Here is a 15,331-nt window from a genome sequence, read left to right on the forward strand (position 1 = left end):
ACCAATTGTTATGCACGTATGGTGTGAATGAGGCCTTTATACTTAACGTTTCTGCAGGGCCTCTGCATAGATACAACCGCTGGCCAGGGCCAGTGCAAGGATTTTTGTTTACACAGGCGAAGGTGCATTTTGTTGCCCCCCCACCCACCATCCTCCTGCGACCCCCTCCCCTCTCCTCCACAATGCAACTCCCCCCCCCCCCCCCCACTGTCTACAGCCACGCTGGTACCTCCCTCACGTTGCATTCATGTTGTGATGGGGTGCAGTATGGACATCGCAAGGCATTGAAAGTTTGAGCTGTGCTGAACTCTAAATTGCCCCTCTCCAAATCACATCAGTGCAAATCCTCTTGCCCCCTCCCCCAATCCACCTTCCCAGCACAAAAAATCCCCCCAAATTTCTTCTCCCAAGTTCTCTTCCCTCCTTCAAACATAATCTCCCCACCCCAATCCCTCTCCTAGCACAGATCTTCCTCCTAGTGTAAATCTTTATCCCATATCTAGCACAAATTATCCTCTCTCCCAAATCCCTCTTCCCAGAACAAATCTTCCACCCCCAAATCCCTTCCCAGCACAAATGCTCTCCTCAATTCTAGCACAAATCATTCCCCCCCCCCCTGCAAATCCCTCTTCTCAGCAAAAATCCTCTCCCCAATTCTGGCACAGATCCTCTCCCCAAGTCCTCCATTCCAACACAACACCCCCCCCCCCCCATCCTGGATCAAATCCCTCCTGCCCCCTCAGCACAAATACTCTTTCCCCCAAATGCCCCCCCCCCCCCAGCACAAGTCCGCTTCACAGTTCTATCATAAATCCTCCCACCTCCTGAGATAAGAACAAGATCCCGGAAATACAGACTAAAGGCCATTCACACCAGCACACAGTACAGGAAACCCACGTTCCGTGTGTTTCTCATATCGAATTCAAAATACACTGCAGTTGCGATCTGCAGTGGGTTTCAATATTAACTTAATGACACCCAAAATTCAGGTCGCAAATGCATTTACCTGCACCGGATTGAATGTTCTAGTAGTACCAAGTGATCAGGTTCCTGTATGTCTTATAACTCTTGGTGCAGTCCAGTACAATGTCAGCCCATTCAAATGAATCGGCTGAAATTGCACTGCACATGGAACGCATGTGAATTGCACGTGGAATGCACAGTGCGTTCCTCTGTGAATCATGGTGGGAATCCACCCCGAGTACTAGAGCCCATTGCTGAAAAAAGTTCCACCACCTGGATCCTTTAACTTGCCTGGCGGAAGGGCACTAGTGTGGGCACCTGGGGCGATTGCCTTGCATCTCTAGTGGGGTACCCAGGGTCCCAGATGCCATGATTGTCCCCTGTGTAACAACCAGCATCTGTATGTGATAGGTGGAGCTTTGGGAGGAGAGAGAACTTGCCCTGGGCGGGTAGGGGTGGGCTGGGGCGGCTGGTCAGATTTCATATCCACTTCCCCTCCTAGCTCAAGTCCTCTCTCATCCCAAAGCACCACCTAACATAAACCGTATCCTCTTACCCATGCTTCCCTACTGCATTTTGTCACATCATCTTGCCCCCCCCCCCCACGTGTCATCTATAATGTAATAATCACAGACCTCAGATCAGCGCAGCACACGCACAGCAGTGTCCCTCCTCCTCGGCTATTCCTCCTCCTATTTGTGAACGGGAAGACATTGGAGCTGAGGAGGAGTAGGAGGCTGTGGCTTTATTCCGCTCAGCACTGTCTGCCATGTTACAGTGTGAAAGGCAGCTGGCAGGGAGAGATGCCGGCTGCTATGAAGATCTGAGATCGCAATGCGTGGGACATCAAACATCCTGCAAAAGTTGCAGGGTGGGTGTGCGCACACTAGCACGCCCCTGCTGGGCAAGTCACTTCTTCAGCAGAATTCAGCATGGATTCATTGGCAAGGTTCCTACTAATGCAGGAGGTATGTGAATTACCGCCCCCTCCCGCCCCCCATCTTGGTGCCCTCCGGTGACTGCCTGAGCTACCTTATGGTGGCACTGGCCCTGGTGCTGGGTTCCATTCGCTGGCTGCTACATCCTGACTATCTCTGTGATACAGTAGTGCCATAACTGTCAGCCTGTTGAACCACAGTGTGTGGCAACGGAAGATTCTGCCTGCGGTCCTAGCTCTTCAAGAGAGAAAAGATCTGAGGCACAGCCAATTCTGTTGAGAGAGTGAATTCTATTGCTGAGCATTAGCTGGCTCAGTGAGTGATTGCAATTCAAGCACAATCCTATAAACAGCTCATGAAAAACATCCCTGGGAACTGACATGCTTCTAAGACTTGTGTCCAGATCTGTCAATCCATAGAATGATCAATATCAATGAATGACAATGATGTACAGTAAGAGATAATAGCACACAGCAGAGGAACAGTTCATCTACACTTTCAGTAACCCCCCACAATTGATATATCAATATATGGGGATTAAACAAAGCTGCAAAAATCTGTAGGCTACTAGAACTCCAGGTAGAAAGGTAAATTCCAAGAATGAAACAAGGCAAAGCTCATAAGGTTACCTCTGCATCAAGTGTTGCTGAGGCCACAATCAGTCTCAGATCTCCTCTTTTCTTCTGAACCTGCAGATATGAGAAAGAGGAAACTGGGGTGATGCATCTGACTGCTGTATGACAAGCAAAAGAATGACTGTAGATCTGGACCTGTTATGACAGGTGACTGCATAAGCACTATATATTTTTCTTTTGTACACCGCTCAAAAAAAATGAAAGGAACACTTTTTAATCAGAGTATAGCATCAAGTCAATTAAACTCCTGGGACATTGATCTGGTCAGTTAAGTAGCAGAGGGGGTTGGTAATCAGTTTCAGCTGCTTTGGTGTTAATGAAATTAATGACAGGTGCGCTAGATGGGTAAAAATGAGATGACCCCCAAAACAGGAATGGTTTTACAGGTGGAGGCCACTAAATTTGTTTCCCTACTCATCTTTTCTTACTGTTTTTCTCTAGTTTTGCATTTGGCTAGGGTCAGTGTCACTACTGGTAGCATGAGGCCATACCTGGACCCTACAGAGGTTGCACAAGTAGTCCAACTTCTCCAGGATGGTACATCCATACGTGCCATTGCCAGAAGATTTGCTTTGTCTTCCAGTACAGTCTCAACAGCATGGAGGAGATTCCAGGAAAGAGACAGTTACTCTAGAAAAGCTGGACAGGGCCGTAGAACGTCCTTAACCCATCAGCAGGACCGGTATCTGCTCCTTTGTGCAAGGAGGAACAGGATGAGCACTGCCAGAGCCCTACAAAATGTCCTCCAGCAGGCTACTGGTGTGAATGTCTCTGACCAAACAATCAGAAACAGACTTCATGAGGGTGGCCTGAGGGCCCGACATCCTATAGTGGGCCCTGTTTTCACTGCCCACCACCATAGAGCTCCATTGGCATTTGCCATTGAACACCAGAATTGGCAGGTTTACCACTGGTGCCCTGTGCTTTTCACAGATGAGGGCAGGTTCACCCTGAGCACGTGACAGACATGAAAGGGTCTGGAGAAGTTGTGGATAATGTTATGCTGCCTGTAACATTGTTCAGTATGACAGTTTTGGTGGTGGGTCAGTGATGGTCTGAGAAGGCATATTCATGGAGGGAAGCACAGGCCTCTACAGGCTAGACAATGGCACCCTGACTGACATTAGGTATCGGGAGGAGATCCTTGGACCCATTGTCAGACCCTATGCTGGTGCAGTGGGTCCTGGGTTTCTCCTGGTGCACAACAATGCCCGGCCTCATGTGGCAAAAGTATGCAGGCAGTTCCTGGAGGATGAAGGAATTGATATCATTGAATGGCCCCCACGCTCACCTGACCTAAATCAAATAGAACACTTCTGTGATATCATGTTTCAGTCCATCAAACGCCGCCAGGTTGCACCTCAGACTGTCCAGGAGCTCAGTGATGCCCTGGTCCAGATCTGGGAGGAAATACCCCAGGACACCATCCATCGTCTCATTAGGAGCATGCCCTGACGTTTTCAGGCATACATACAAGCACTTGGGGGCACACAAACTACTGAGTATCATTCTGAGTTGCTGCAATGAAATTTCAGCAAAATGGACTAGCCTGCTGCATCATTTTTTCACTTTGATTTTCGGGGTGTCTTTGAACTCAGTCCTCTGTAGGTTGATAATTTTCTTTTCCATCAAACGATGGGGCATCCTTATGTTTCTAACACATTCCCCAGTCCATATCAGTATGGATATCTAGCAGGAGATTTTTCCCCATTGAGATCTGATGTGTTTTCAAATTTCCTTTAATTTATTTGAGCAGTGTACTTTACTGTTCCTCCGATTTCTATGTAAGGCTATGGGACCAGATCTGATCCATATTTATTCACCATACACAATATGGAATGTGAAAGACAATCCTAATATGACACAAGCAAAAATTAAGCATTAAATTAAGCAAATTAAACATTAAGCAAAAATGTGCAATTTTAAAAATAATTTTCGTTTTGTGGTTAGGTTAGAATTAGGCTTAGGGGTTCATTGTGATTTACTTTACATAATGTATGCGTATTAAAGAAATGTGCACAGCGTTAAGGGGAATACGTGTAAAGGAAGGCCTCGTTCGAAGGGTTGGGTGTTCAAGTAGGGAAATGTTAGGTTTTACACACTTTAGTGTAGGGAACAGGAAAATGATCGTAAAATTTTGTGGGGGGTGGGGGGTTGGGGGAGCAATTAGGTGTTTGAAACTTTATTTTTTAGATAATGTTAGAGATGCTTCTAATTTTTCATGTGTTCCCAGCAGCACAATAGATATGAACTACCAGCATTCAGAACATATGTATCAAACAACATTTAATATTTAAAAAAAAAATAAAACTTTTGAAACCAAAATACTAATGCAAAATGTAACAAAATTTGTTAAAAGATGTAGTGTCACTTTACCCATGCAGGGCAAAGTTTCAGTAACTCTGCAATGGGCACCCCATACCCCCCGATATTCACCCTACCAGCACTCACCTGCCACTCCTTCCTCCCCTTTAGCCTGAGACAATACCTGGCACTTTCGGGTATGGAGAACAAATGGCTTCCAACTCTGTGACAGTGCATGGCTCTAGCTACCAATCGCTAGGTGCAACAGATTACTAGGGAGTGATGTCAATCAATCTTCCAGGACACCATCACACCAATCATTTTAGTATCTGCAAGGGGGGAGGGAGTAGTAAGGGAGTGCTAGTAAAGGTGAGGATGAAGGGGGCTCTTTGCAGAGACACTATGACTTTGCTCTGCACAGGCAAGGTGACAGTGTTTCTTTAGTGTTGTTGAAAAACTCACCTTTTTCAGGAGGCCAATAGCAATGTCTGTATAGAGGGTGCGTTCGTGGGCTTCATCTAACATCAGCACGCTGTATTGTGTAAGAAAGACAAATTAAGTTCCAGCAACTAGAATAATGGAGCTATTGTTCTACAGCACTGTGTGCACTTAATATGCCCATCTCAGTGAATTCTGATCAATAGGTTATTGCTTTCTACTGAATCAATGGTCTTCCAATATTTTTTGTTAATATCTTTCATTTTAGGCTTTGACGTATTTACTGGATGCATTGCTGCATCGGGCAACAAATTACAGCCATCAGTAAGCTACTTATGCTAACCAGCAAACCCTGCAACTGTGCTAAAGTCAGAAAATTCACTCCAATGAGTGCAGTAGAAGTTCTCCGTAGCAAAAATCCAAAGAGCCCCTCACAGGGTCACTGTGAGTGCACCTGTGCTATGTAACTTACTCTCCCTCTCTCTGCTTTCATTAATCACATTCAAAATATTTAAAGCCCAACTTAAGCTATCAATTTTAAGCAGGCACAGTTTTCTTTTCTTTTGGGAACTTAGTCTTTCATGAATAAAAGCTTGACTTTGTAAGCACCCGTGGCAGTTACATTTTGCCCTAGCCTCTGTAACTGGACAACTTGGCACAAGTGTAAATACGGAAAACTATACATAAAGGTTGTGAAATAAGAAAGAATTCACGAATACCTTCATAACAGGTAGTAACTGTATACAGAATAAAATATTTTCCACTATAGAGGTCATTCACGAATCCAGTAACATTGAAGAAGAAATTAATGACCGTGATCTCCTAGCTACTTTCCCCCCAGGCATATTAGCTGGCTGCAGAGATGTCTATACAGCACACAAGGACAAACTGAAAGGACACACTGAAATGTAAATGTATATTTTGTGTGTGTATATGTGACTGATGGCATCTGAAATATTATTTAGCAGGCAGACTGTTTGATAGAGACCAATTTCGGATATCTATAGACTCTATGGGGGTTATTTACTAAAACTGGAGAGTGCAAAATCTGGTGCAGCTCTGCACAGAAACCAATCAGCTTCCAGGTTTTATTGCCAAAGCTTAATTGAACAAGCCGAAGTTAGAAGTTGACTGGCTACCATGCACAGGTGCACCAGGATTCTGATTGCATCAGTTTTAGTAAATCTCCCGCTATGTAAGCTATATGCTTCGGATTGTACATTAGTGATCAGATTTCCAAGCATTCACTTTTCCCACATTTCTAAAAGGTTGCCAATGTGTGCACAGAAACTGTCCCTTTGCCACAGTGCTATGTGCCAAACATTTACAATATTTACCTGTATCTGGTGAGCAATGGATCAGACATCATTTCTCGGACAAGCATGCCATCTGTCAGAAACTATAAACAGACAATAAAATAGTCCAATAAAGATGAACATGTAACAAAGCAATCAAAAATGTGGAGAAAAAAAAATCAACAGCATAAAAGAATTCTCAGGAAGGCCTTGTTCACACTGACTGTATTCAGGGCCGTGCACCCACACCTGTGCAGCTGTCAGATTAAGAGCAGTGGCCGTGTCTGTGAAATTGAAGCGTCCCAATTGACATGAATGAAATTGCCTGCACAGGGATGCACAGAACACATGTGCATATCCGTGTGGGCAACCATGGCCCTAATATGGGTGTACAATGTTGTATGCCCACACGAATGAAGCCTAAAAAGCAGCTCCAGATACAGTTTGCTTAACATGACAGTAAAGAACTCTAACAACCAATCAGATTTCTTGTTACTATAGTTCAGTGCAGTCTGCAGAATAAAAGATGTGGGGCTACGATAGGTTACTGTTCTCTGTGTGCTGCATGTAATGCTGATTGCCTATAATAAATGATAACGCATGGCTATATTTATATGTGGGCAGCACAATGGCTTAGTGGTTAGCTCTTATACCTTGCATCACTGGGGTCCTGGTTTGAATCTCAGTCAGGAAACTATATGCATGGAGTTTGCATGTTCTCCCTGTGCTTGCATGTGTTTCCTTACGGTGCCTTGGTTTCCTCTCGCACTACAATGTCCCATCTAACGTCCTACATGCTGATAGGCTCAGGATACATTCACGTCGGCGATTAGAGTCGGTATGAATTGTAATGGCAGTTCCTTCTGCGATTCAGCAGCTGTTAGCGGGTCGGTGCAGTCACCAGCCCCACCCACTAGAGTGACAGGGCGGCGGAGGCTGCACCCAATTTGCGCCTCTCTGCACAGCCAGCGATTACCTGTGATGATCGCTGCTGGACACACTGGGGGAGATTTACTAAAGCTGGTTCACTCAGAATCCTGTGCATCTGTGCATGGTAAGCCAATCAGCTTCAACCTCAGTTTGTTCAACTACTTTTTAGTAATAAGAGATGTAAACTAATTGGTTTCCCTGCAAAAGTGCATGAGATTCTGTGTGAATAAACCCCACTTTGTCTGCATCCAGTAGTGATCACCACAGGAAATTTCTGGCTGTGCAGAGAGCCACAAAAAGGTTCGGCAGCCACCAACCTGTCATTATAAATCCGCATAAAGGAACTGCTGCTACAATTTGCACCCGTTCTAATTGTCACTGTGTATGTAGCTTAATAGGCTACGGTCTAAAATGTGCACGTGTGTTATCACATTCTGCCTTACTACCCACCTTGTAGAAAAAAAAAAAAGAAATGCTAGGAAAATGGTATAGAAAAATGTGCCCGGAGGGCTGATCCACAGAATCGCTGGGAATCGGATATGACTAAATGGATATGACACACATTTATCTGTATCTACCCATAAAGTCTGAGAACAAGTGTAAGGTTTTAATGATGCATCTGTGAGTCAATGCTCCCAGCAGATTTTCGCAATCACTGACACTATAATCTGTGCTGGACATTCCAAATGTAGAGCAACACTGGACAATGTGTTAATGAGCACGGACACCAATAAACCCTTTGAGGTGGAAGGAGCTATTAGCTGCAAGGTTGCTATGACAGACAATGAACACATCACACCAGGCATAGTAAATTGTGTTTTCACCTTAATACGTGTAGCCTGAGGGTCAGTACAGTCATCAAATCGTATGCAGTAGCCAACTTCATGTCCCAGCAAAGCGCCTCTCTCCTCTGCCACCCGCCCTGCCACCTGTTACAATATAAGACACTAAGAGGCATTCAGGAACAAAAACAACCTCTGCAATAATCTCGGCATCATCTTTTGCATAAATATGAAAGAAGATTACAGAATTGTTCTTGTGGGAAAGTTCATCAGGCACAAATTTCACAAACAGGTGGATTCATGTTCTTAGTTACTAGTGACAAAATCTTGTTTCTCCTTACTACCCAGCTCTGAAACCTTTCTACCAAACAGTCTCACTATTCATGTTGCAGTCTATATTAAAAGAAATTCCGGGAAACAAGTCAAGTAAATCATTCAAACAAATAATAGCCAGCAAACCAGGCAATAATGCTGAAGTCTAAAAGTCCTTAATGAATTATACTCTGATTTCTGTTTTTACTGATGGCAGAATCCAGAGAACTGCTTACATGAGGGGTGGGTAAAGCAGGCCATAGATGGGTCGAAAATCGGCCGATTTTCAGATCGTTAGTGGGTTAATAGGTCGGCCGTTTTTCGAGGAGGAGGAGGAAGGAGGAGGAGGCAGGAAGAGGAAGAGGAAGAAGAGGAAGAGGAGGAAGAGGAGGAGGAGGAAGAGGAAGAAGAGGAAGAGGAGGAAGAGGAAGAGGAGGAAGAGGAAGAGGAGGAAGAGGAAGAGGAGGAAGAGGAAGAGAAGGAAGAGGAAGAGGCGGAAGAGGAGGAAGAGGAGGAAGAGGAGGAAGAGGAGGAAGAGGAGGAAGAGCAAGAAGAGGAAGAGCAAGAAGAGGAAGAGCAAGAAGAGGAAGAGCAAGAAGAGGAAGAGCAAGAAGAGGAAGAGCAAGAAGAGGAAGAGCAAGAAGAGGAAGAGCAAGAAGAGGAAGAGCAAGAAGAGGAAGAGCAAGAAGAGGAAGAGCAAGAAGAGGAAGAGCAAGAAGAGGAAGAGCAAGAAGAGGAAGAGGAAGAGGAAGAATTCCAGCAAAAAGTGTCCCTGCAGTAGAGCTCCGCTATTTCTTTTACATTTATAGCGGCTGCAACATTGTATCTGTTTCCGAATAAAAACATCTTTATCCAAAATGGATACAAATAGATACAATGTTGCAGCCACTATAAATGTCAAAGAACTGTCAAAGAAATAGCGGAGCTCTCTGCAGAGACCCTTTTTGCCGGCTGTAGACGGGATGAAAATCGGGCGATTTTTTTTACCGTTCCTGGTAACGTCGGCCGATTGAACGACCGATTTTTCGGTTTTTTTTAAAGAAAAATCGGCCGTTTTTCTCCCCATCTATGGCCTGCATAAGTGTCCTGAAGGTAGTGCAAAATTCTCTCTTCAATTCAGAATGTGTTTGGTGGCTGCAGGACATGACTGTGCCTCTAATAAAATTAGACTGCAGAGAAAAGAGTCTGCAGTGGGGTGTGTTTGGAAATCCTCAAACGCATCCTCAGTCATGCAAGTTTTTCGATTGTCTGGGGAGTGAGAGAGAGGCAGTGTGGAGGACATTCTCATGTGTATTCAAAACTACTTTTTTGCCTTTTTTTGTTGTGAGCTGTACTGCGGTTTTTAAATATTATGCAATAAACTGTATTTCCCTTTTAGTTCATGTTTCGTGGATCATTTGCTGTCCTGAATAGCGAGTTTATATTTACTGCAAGATTAGAAGAGAAACAGGCAAAGAATGAGGGACCACAAAGCTCTTATATGACCTTAAGAGGTCAGTTTTTGAGGCCGATAGTGGTGGTGGACTGCACAAAAAGGGTTTTATGCCTTCTTTGAACACATGAAAGCATAAAATGAAGGCACATTAATTGACTGGTGGATTTCTTGATTTACTTTACTTGGTTATTGTACACTTTATAATGAAAAGCTTGAGTAACCTTATTGTGATTTAGGTTCAGCTGTAGCAGATTTGAATAGGAGCTGCTGCAGTTATGTGCAGGAACCACTGAATGCATGCAGTTCGGACCAGGGGCGTAACCGTATGTTGCTGAACTTTAGTGATTATACAGGGATGATGCCTGCAGCTGTATTGTTTTTTAATTTGGGAGCCAATGGTCAGTTTTCTTATAAAAGCAATCCAAGCAGCTAATTAGCCACTGGATTTCTTTTACACACAGCTAGACGGGATGTCCCTCCCCTCCCACAGCTCCCTCTGGCTCTTCTGTTCCACAGGGAAACTTGAGTGATCAGCCGTCACTTCTGCCGGCTTATCACAGAGGCAAACAGAGGCCGGATTGGCTCGGATCACCTCTACAACATAGGAAACCGGAAACGATAAGCATACATCACTTCTTGTTTTCCCGGATGTAAAATGGTAAAGTATCTGATTACACTGCTCTTGGTGTGATCAGGTGCTTCTATGGGCACAGAAGAGATTTGGGGTCAAATAGACCCCAGATCTCTCCATAAAGAGTACCTGTCACTACCTACTGCTAAAGATCCATTATCTCCTGCACTCAAAGACTCAGATCAAATGGGCATTAGTAACAAACAGCGTGTCCATCCGCTGGTGATCAGAGGTTGTGCAGCTCTATCATGAAGCTGGGGAAGCTTGATAAAACTGTAGAAGAGGATGAAAGAAAGAGCGCACAAACCTTGCGCATTATCTCAATAAATAGTGACTAATTTTCTAATTTTATTTAATTTAGGAAATATACTCACCTATCATCACCTTTGTGAGTAAATTTCCTAAATTAAATAAAATTAGTCACTATTTATTGAGGTAAAGCGCAAGGTTTGTGCGCTCTCTTTCATCCTCTACTACCTACTGCTAACACAGGGGACATTTATATTCCCTGTAATAAAGTGATAAAAAAGAAAAATAAATTAAAGCGAAAGTGTAAAAAAATTAATTAATAAAAAAAATTGAAAGCACCCCCGTTCCGCCTGTGCTCACGTACAAAAGGAGAACAAAACGCGTCAGTCCCATGCACATGCAAACAGCAATCGATTTCACACGTGTGAGGTATGACCGCAAATGTCAGATCAAGGGCAGTAATTTTAACACCAGACCTCCTGTCTAAATCTAAAATGGTAACCTGTAAAGGCTTTTAAACCTTCCCCTGAATTTTTTGTCGCCGTTGCACAGGTGTGTGCAATTTTAAAGCATGACACGTTTGGTGTCTATTTACTCGATGTAACATCATCTTTTAAATGTTATCAATTGGGTATTAGATTGTGTTTTTGTGCATTAAAATCCAAACAGTATTTTTCCCCCAACAAAATGCATTTGAAAAACTACTGCGCAAATACTATGTGACCAAAAAAATTGCAACACCCACCATTTTACTCTTTAGGGTCTCTGCTTTATAGAAATACATACTGTTTGGGGGTTCTAAGTAAATTTCTAGCAAAACAAACATTTTTACATGTAAACAAAGTGTCAGAAAAGGCTTGGTCTGCTGCATTTTCCCCCCCGCTGGCTCTAAGTGTGGAAACTCAGTAATCACATGACCGCTGATCTCTAAATTCTTCCCCCCCAGCGTTCACTGGAGTACTGGGCTGTGGAGTGGGAGGGAGCGGCTGACTCAGGCTCTCAACAGATCTCTAACAGGTTGAGCCAGGAGCCACTCCGGACTCTAAGGTGGATCCCGACTTTAGAGTCGGGATCTTTCCCCAGTTTGGACCAGCTGAGTGACTTCAGCCCACTGTCAGCTAGAATTGGGTTACAGGAGTGCAGAACAAATTGCACTCCTGTGATCCACAGGAGAAGTACAGCCAAAAAAGCTTTGGCTGTACTTCTCCTTTAAGTGACACAGTCAATGAAACGTGTACCAATATACATCCTTAAAGCAAAGCTAATGTGGTTTTAAATGACTGGCAGCAAACATGCCTGCATGTAAGGACCGCTTCCTTGTTCATTGCCTTGAGCATGCCCAGGTATACAAATATTAAATCGGTCTTCCTGGGTTGAGGGCCTCCTATCTACTCTTCCCATCCTCAAAAGTCCCACTGCTGGCCAGTCACTGGGAAGGGCAGTCTCACTGTCCGCATGCAAGACTTAAGAGGTGGGATATGCTGGTACAAGAATTTTGTTCTATGACAAAGCCAAATTGGAATGAAAATACAAACAGACGAAGGCCAAGTTCTCATAAGGGTTACAATAGCCAAAAATACATGGTCAAAGGTGAAGGGAATATGTCTTAGTAGTATAATACACATTTGCAGCCTGCAGCGATTCCTATGGTAAACACAGGCTGTAATGCACAAGGTGTGCATGTCATTAGACAACACATCTTTATGGCAGGGTTGTGTGCATTACAGAGCAGTGGAAGAAGATATACATCTAGAGATGAAAAGGCTTGTGTGGACCAGTGTTGTAGTCAAACACCTTCCTTTGAACGTAGTGCAGTGCTGCTCAAATGCAAAAATGAAGCAAGAGAGTTGGTTTGCAATACAAACACATCTTAAAAGGATCAAAGAAATGCAATGCAAACTACAGCAGCCTAAGCACTAACATCTACACTACACCACTGACATAAAGGGAAATCTGCTCAGTGGCTAAATGGTTAGCATTTCCTCCTGGCAGTACTAGGGTTGCTGGTTCGAATCCCAACCACGGCACCACCTGCCTGGAGTTTGCATGTTCTCCCTGTGCCTGCATGGGTTTCCTCCGGGTAATCCAGTTTCCTCCCACATTCCAAAGACATGCTGGTAGGTCAATTGATTCCTGTCCAAATTGGCCCTAGTATGTATGAATGTGAGTTAGGGTCCTTAGATTGTACGCCCCTTGAGGGTTAGGGACTGATGTGAATGTACAATATATATGTAAAGCGCTGCATAAATTGACGGCGCTATACCGTTGAACCTGAAATAAATAAATAAATCTGCTGACATGTATCTGATGTGTGGTTCATATACATTTTAAATGCAGGACAAAACCTCACATCTACACTAACTCCTAACTTTGCCTTTCCCCTATTCTTCCACATAAGAGCAATATAAACTAGAATACAAACATACCAGATGTGTGATAGGTGACTTATTAGGCTATGACTTATTTGGCCATGTATACATTTTGAGTATCACTGGAAATCTGACAAATATAGTGGAAAAATATAAGAACAAATTCAACACAAAAGTTGAAAAAAGTGAGTCAAATGGTAAAGTACACAAATGTAAACAAGTTTCATTCTTCCTGGCTTACCGAAACTGCGGCCACCCGCCGGGGTTGTGTTACTCCAACTACTTTCCCTTCTGCTGTCCACCCAGCTTCCGCAAGGTACTATATCAGAGGGAAAAAAATGCTTTAAATTTACAGAAGGGAGTATCCTGTGAGTTTAAAAAGGGACTCTGTCGCACAGCAAAGTACCTGTGTAAGAAGTTTCAGATGAGAGCAGTAATCCCTTTCTTTGGGCTGCATCTCTAATGGACAGGTCCCTGCCCTAAATACACTAAACACCGTGCTGCAATGTCGGACCCTTTTGAAGAAAGTTGATCAGGAATGAGTTGAAGAGCTGCACTGCCATGTACGTTCATGGTGCTACCAAGATACTTTCACCTACCATCACCTACTGATGTGTCTAACCTTTAGGGTGAAATCAGATTTTTTTTCTCCTGATTTACTGTATATATTGCTGGGTGGTTTCAGATCCATTAGTGTGCATCCATTTCTGATTATTGGCAGTGGAATGAATCAGGATTCTATTTGGTACAGATTATATAAAAAAGTTAACTGCCCAGCCAGCTCCTGAGATGTTGCTACTGCTTCATGGTGTGTCACGGACCTCAAGCAAATGTGCTTTCAGTGAGGTAGGAACTATTAAAGGGTTACAAAACCCACAACAGTAAAATCTGCAGTAAAGCAAGCTTGTTATAATCACTGCGCAATCTAAGGGGTTAATCCTCCACATTGTGTAGAAAGGCTGTTTGATCCTGTCTTCTCTGATCATCCCTTTCTTTTGTGGTCTCTAATCCATCTGCCACAGTAAGAAAAGCAGTGGCAAGTCTGCATATGCTGTTTGGTGTATTTTGCTTGAGTATTTTTTTTTTTTTTTTCGGCGGAGAGTGCATGTGATCAGCACAGGGCCAATCAGAGCTGTCCAGACAGAAGGTCAGGGGTTATGCAGCCTCATAGGACAATCAGAGGAGAATGAAAACTCCTCCTATAAGATTAACCAGTATTCGGCTGGACACTGATAGAAGTTACAAGACTGCTATATACCACTTATGAGAAAAGGTTTTTAGCAATTAACATTTACTAAAATAATTGCATTTCCCTATTCTTTGTACTGTGGAAGACCGGATTTAGTGAATGCAGGGTCATGGGTTAAGTAACACTTTAACTCCCTTAATGGACCAACTCCCTAAGCAGTGAAGCTAAAGTATCATTAGGACATCCACTCATCTAGGATTTAAGAAGGGTGTTAGAAATGGCAAAGCAAATGCTTTATCCACAACAGATTCACTTCAATTGATTCAGCTTTACTGGACCAAGAGCTAGCATGCAGCACAAGAATCAGAGGATGACTGTTTCCATCAAATGCATTATCCGTTTTAATTAAAGGGTGTAAATACTGCACAAGTGCAGCAGGCAGTGAACAAAGTCAAAGTGAAAAAAAATTGTTAGAAGAAAGGGGAATGTTTTTTCTTTGACTGAAGAGACATGCAGTTTCTTCTGCCAAAAAGCTCTATCACCTATAATTTTTTTTTTTATTTCCAGAGTATTTTTCCATTTTAAAGTATTAAATGATCATTTTAGACTGAAAGATTTTTTTTGCAAACTTTCCATAATGAAGCAAGTACCTGGGGAATTTGTGTACTTTTGCCACATCCTGTTTCTCCAATTATCACAACTGTTTGGTAATTCTCCACCAAGTAAAGGATGTGATTTCTGAGCTGCAAGAAAAATAAAATACACTCATTATAGAGTTAACAGTTGCTGAACTCTGAGATTTAAATAGAAAAAAGTAATGTATTTGCTGGTGATGGATGTTTAGGAAACCTACTGAGTAAA

At 43.3% G+C, this 15,331-nt stretch overlaps 1 protein-coding gene across 1 annotated transcript in view; it reads right to left on the reverse strand.

Moving 5' to 3' along the window:
- The window catches only part of DHX35 (DEAH-box helicase 35), a 62,706-nt gene that overhangs the window by 34,519 nt on the left and 12,856 nt on the right, over nucleotides 1-15,331 (reverse strand). The window contains exons 3-8 of the mRNA XM_089673303.1: nucleotides 15,121-15,213; nucleotides 13,523-13,600; nucleotides 8,328-8,432; nucleotides 6,616-6,677; nucleotides 5,303-5,372; nucleotides 2,531-2,590 (exon numbers count right to left, since the gene is read on the reverse strand). Of these exons, the coding sequence (XP_089529429.1) occupies nucleotides 2,531-2,590; nucleotides 5,303-5,372; nucleotides 6,616-6,677; nucleotides 8,328-8,432; nucleotides 13,523-13,600; nucleotides 15,121-15,213 (468 nt within the window). The remainder of the gene's footprint in view (nucleotides 1-2,530; nucleotides 2,591-5,302; nucleotides 5,373-6,615; nucleotides 6,678-8,327; nucleotides 8,433-13,522; nucleotides 13,601-15,120; nucleotides 15,214-15,331) is intronic.

This window comes from Staurois parvus, unplaced genomic scaffold (assembly GCF_062004578.1).
Source record: "Staurois parvus isolate SC_StPar_1 unplaced genomic scaffold, SC_StPar_1.0 ptg000137l, whole genome shotgun sequence".
NCBI classification, from domain to species: domain Eukaryota; kingdom Metazoa; phylum Chordata; class Amphibia; order Anura; family Ranidae; genus Staurois; species Staurois parvus.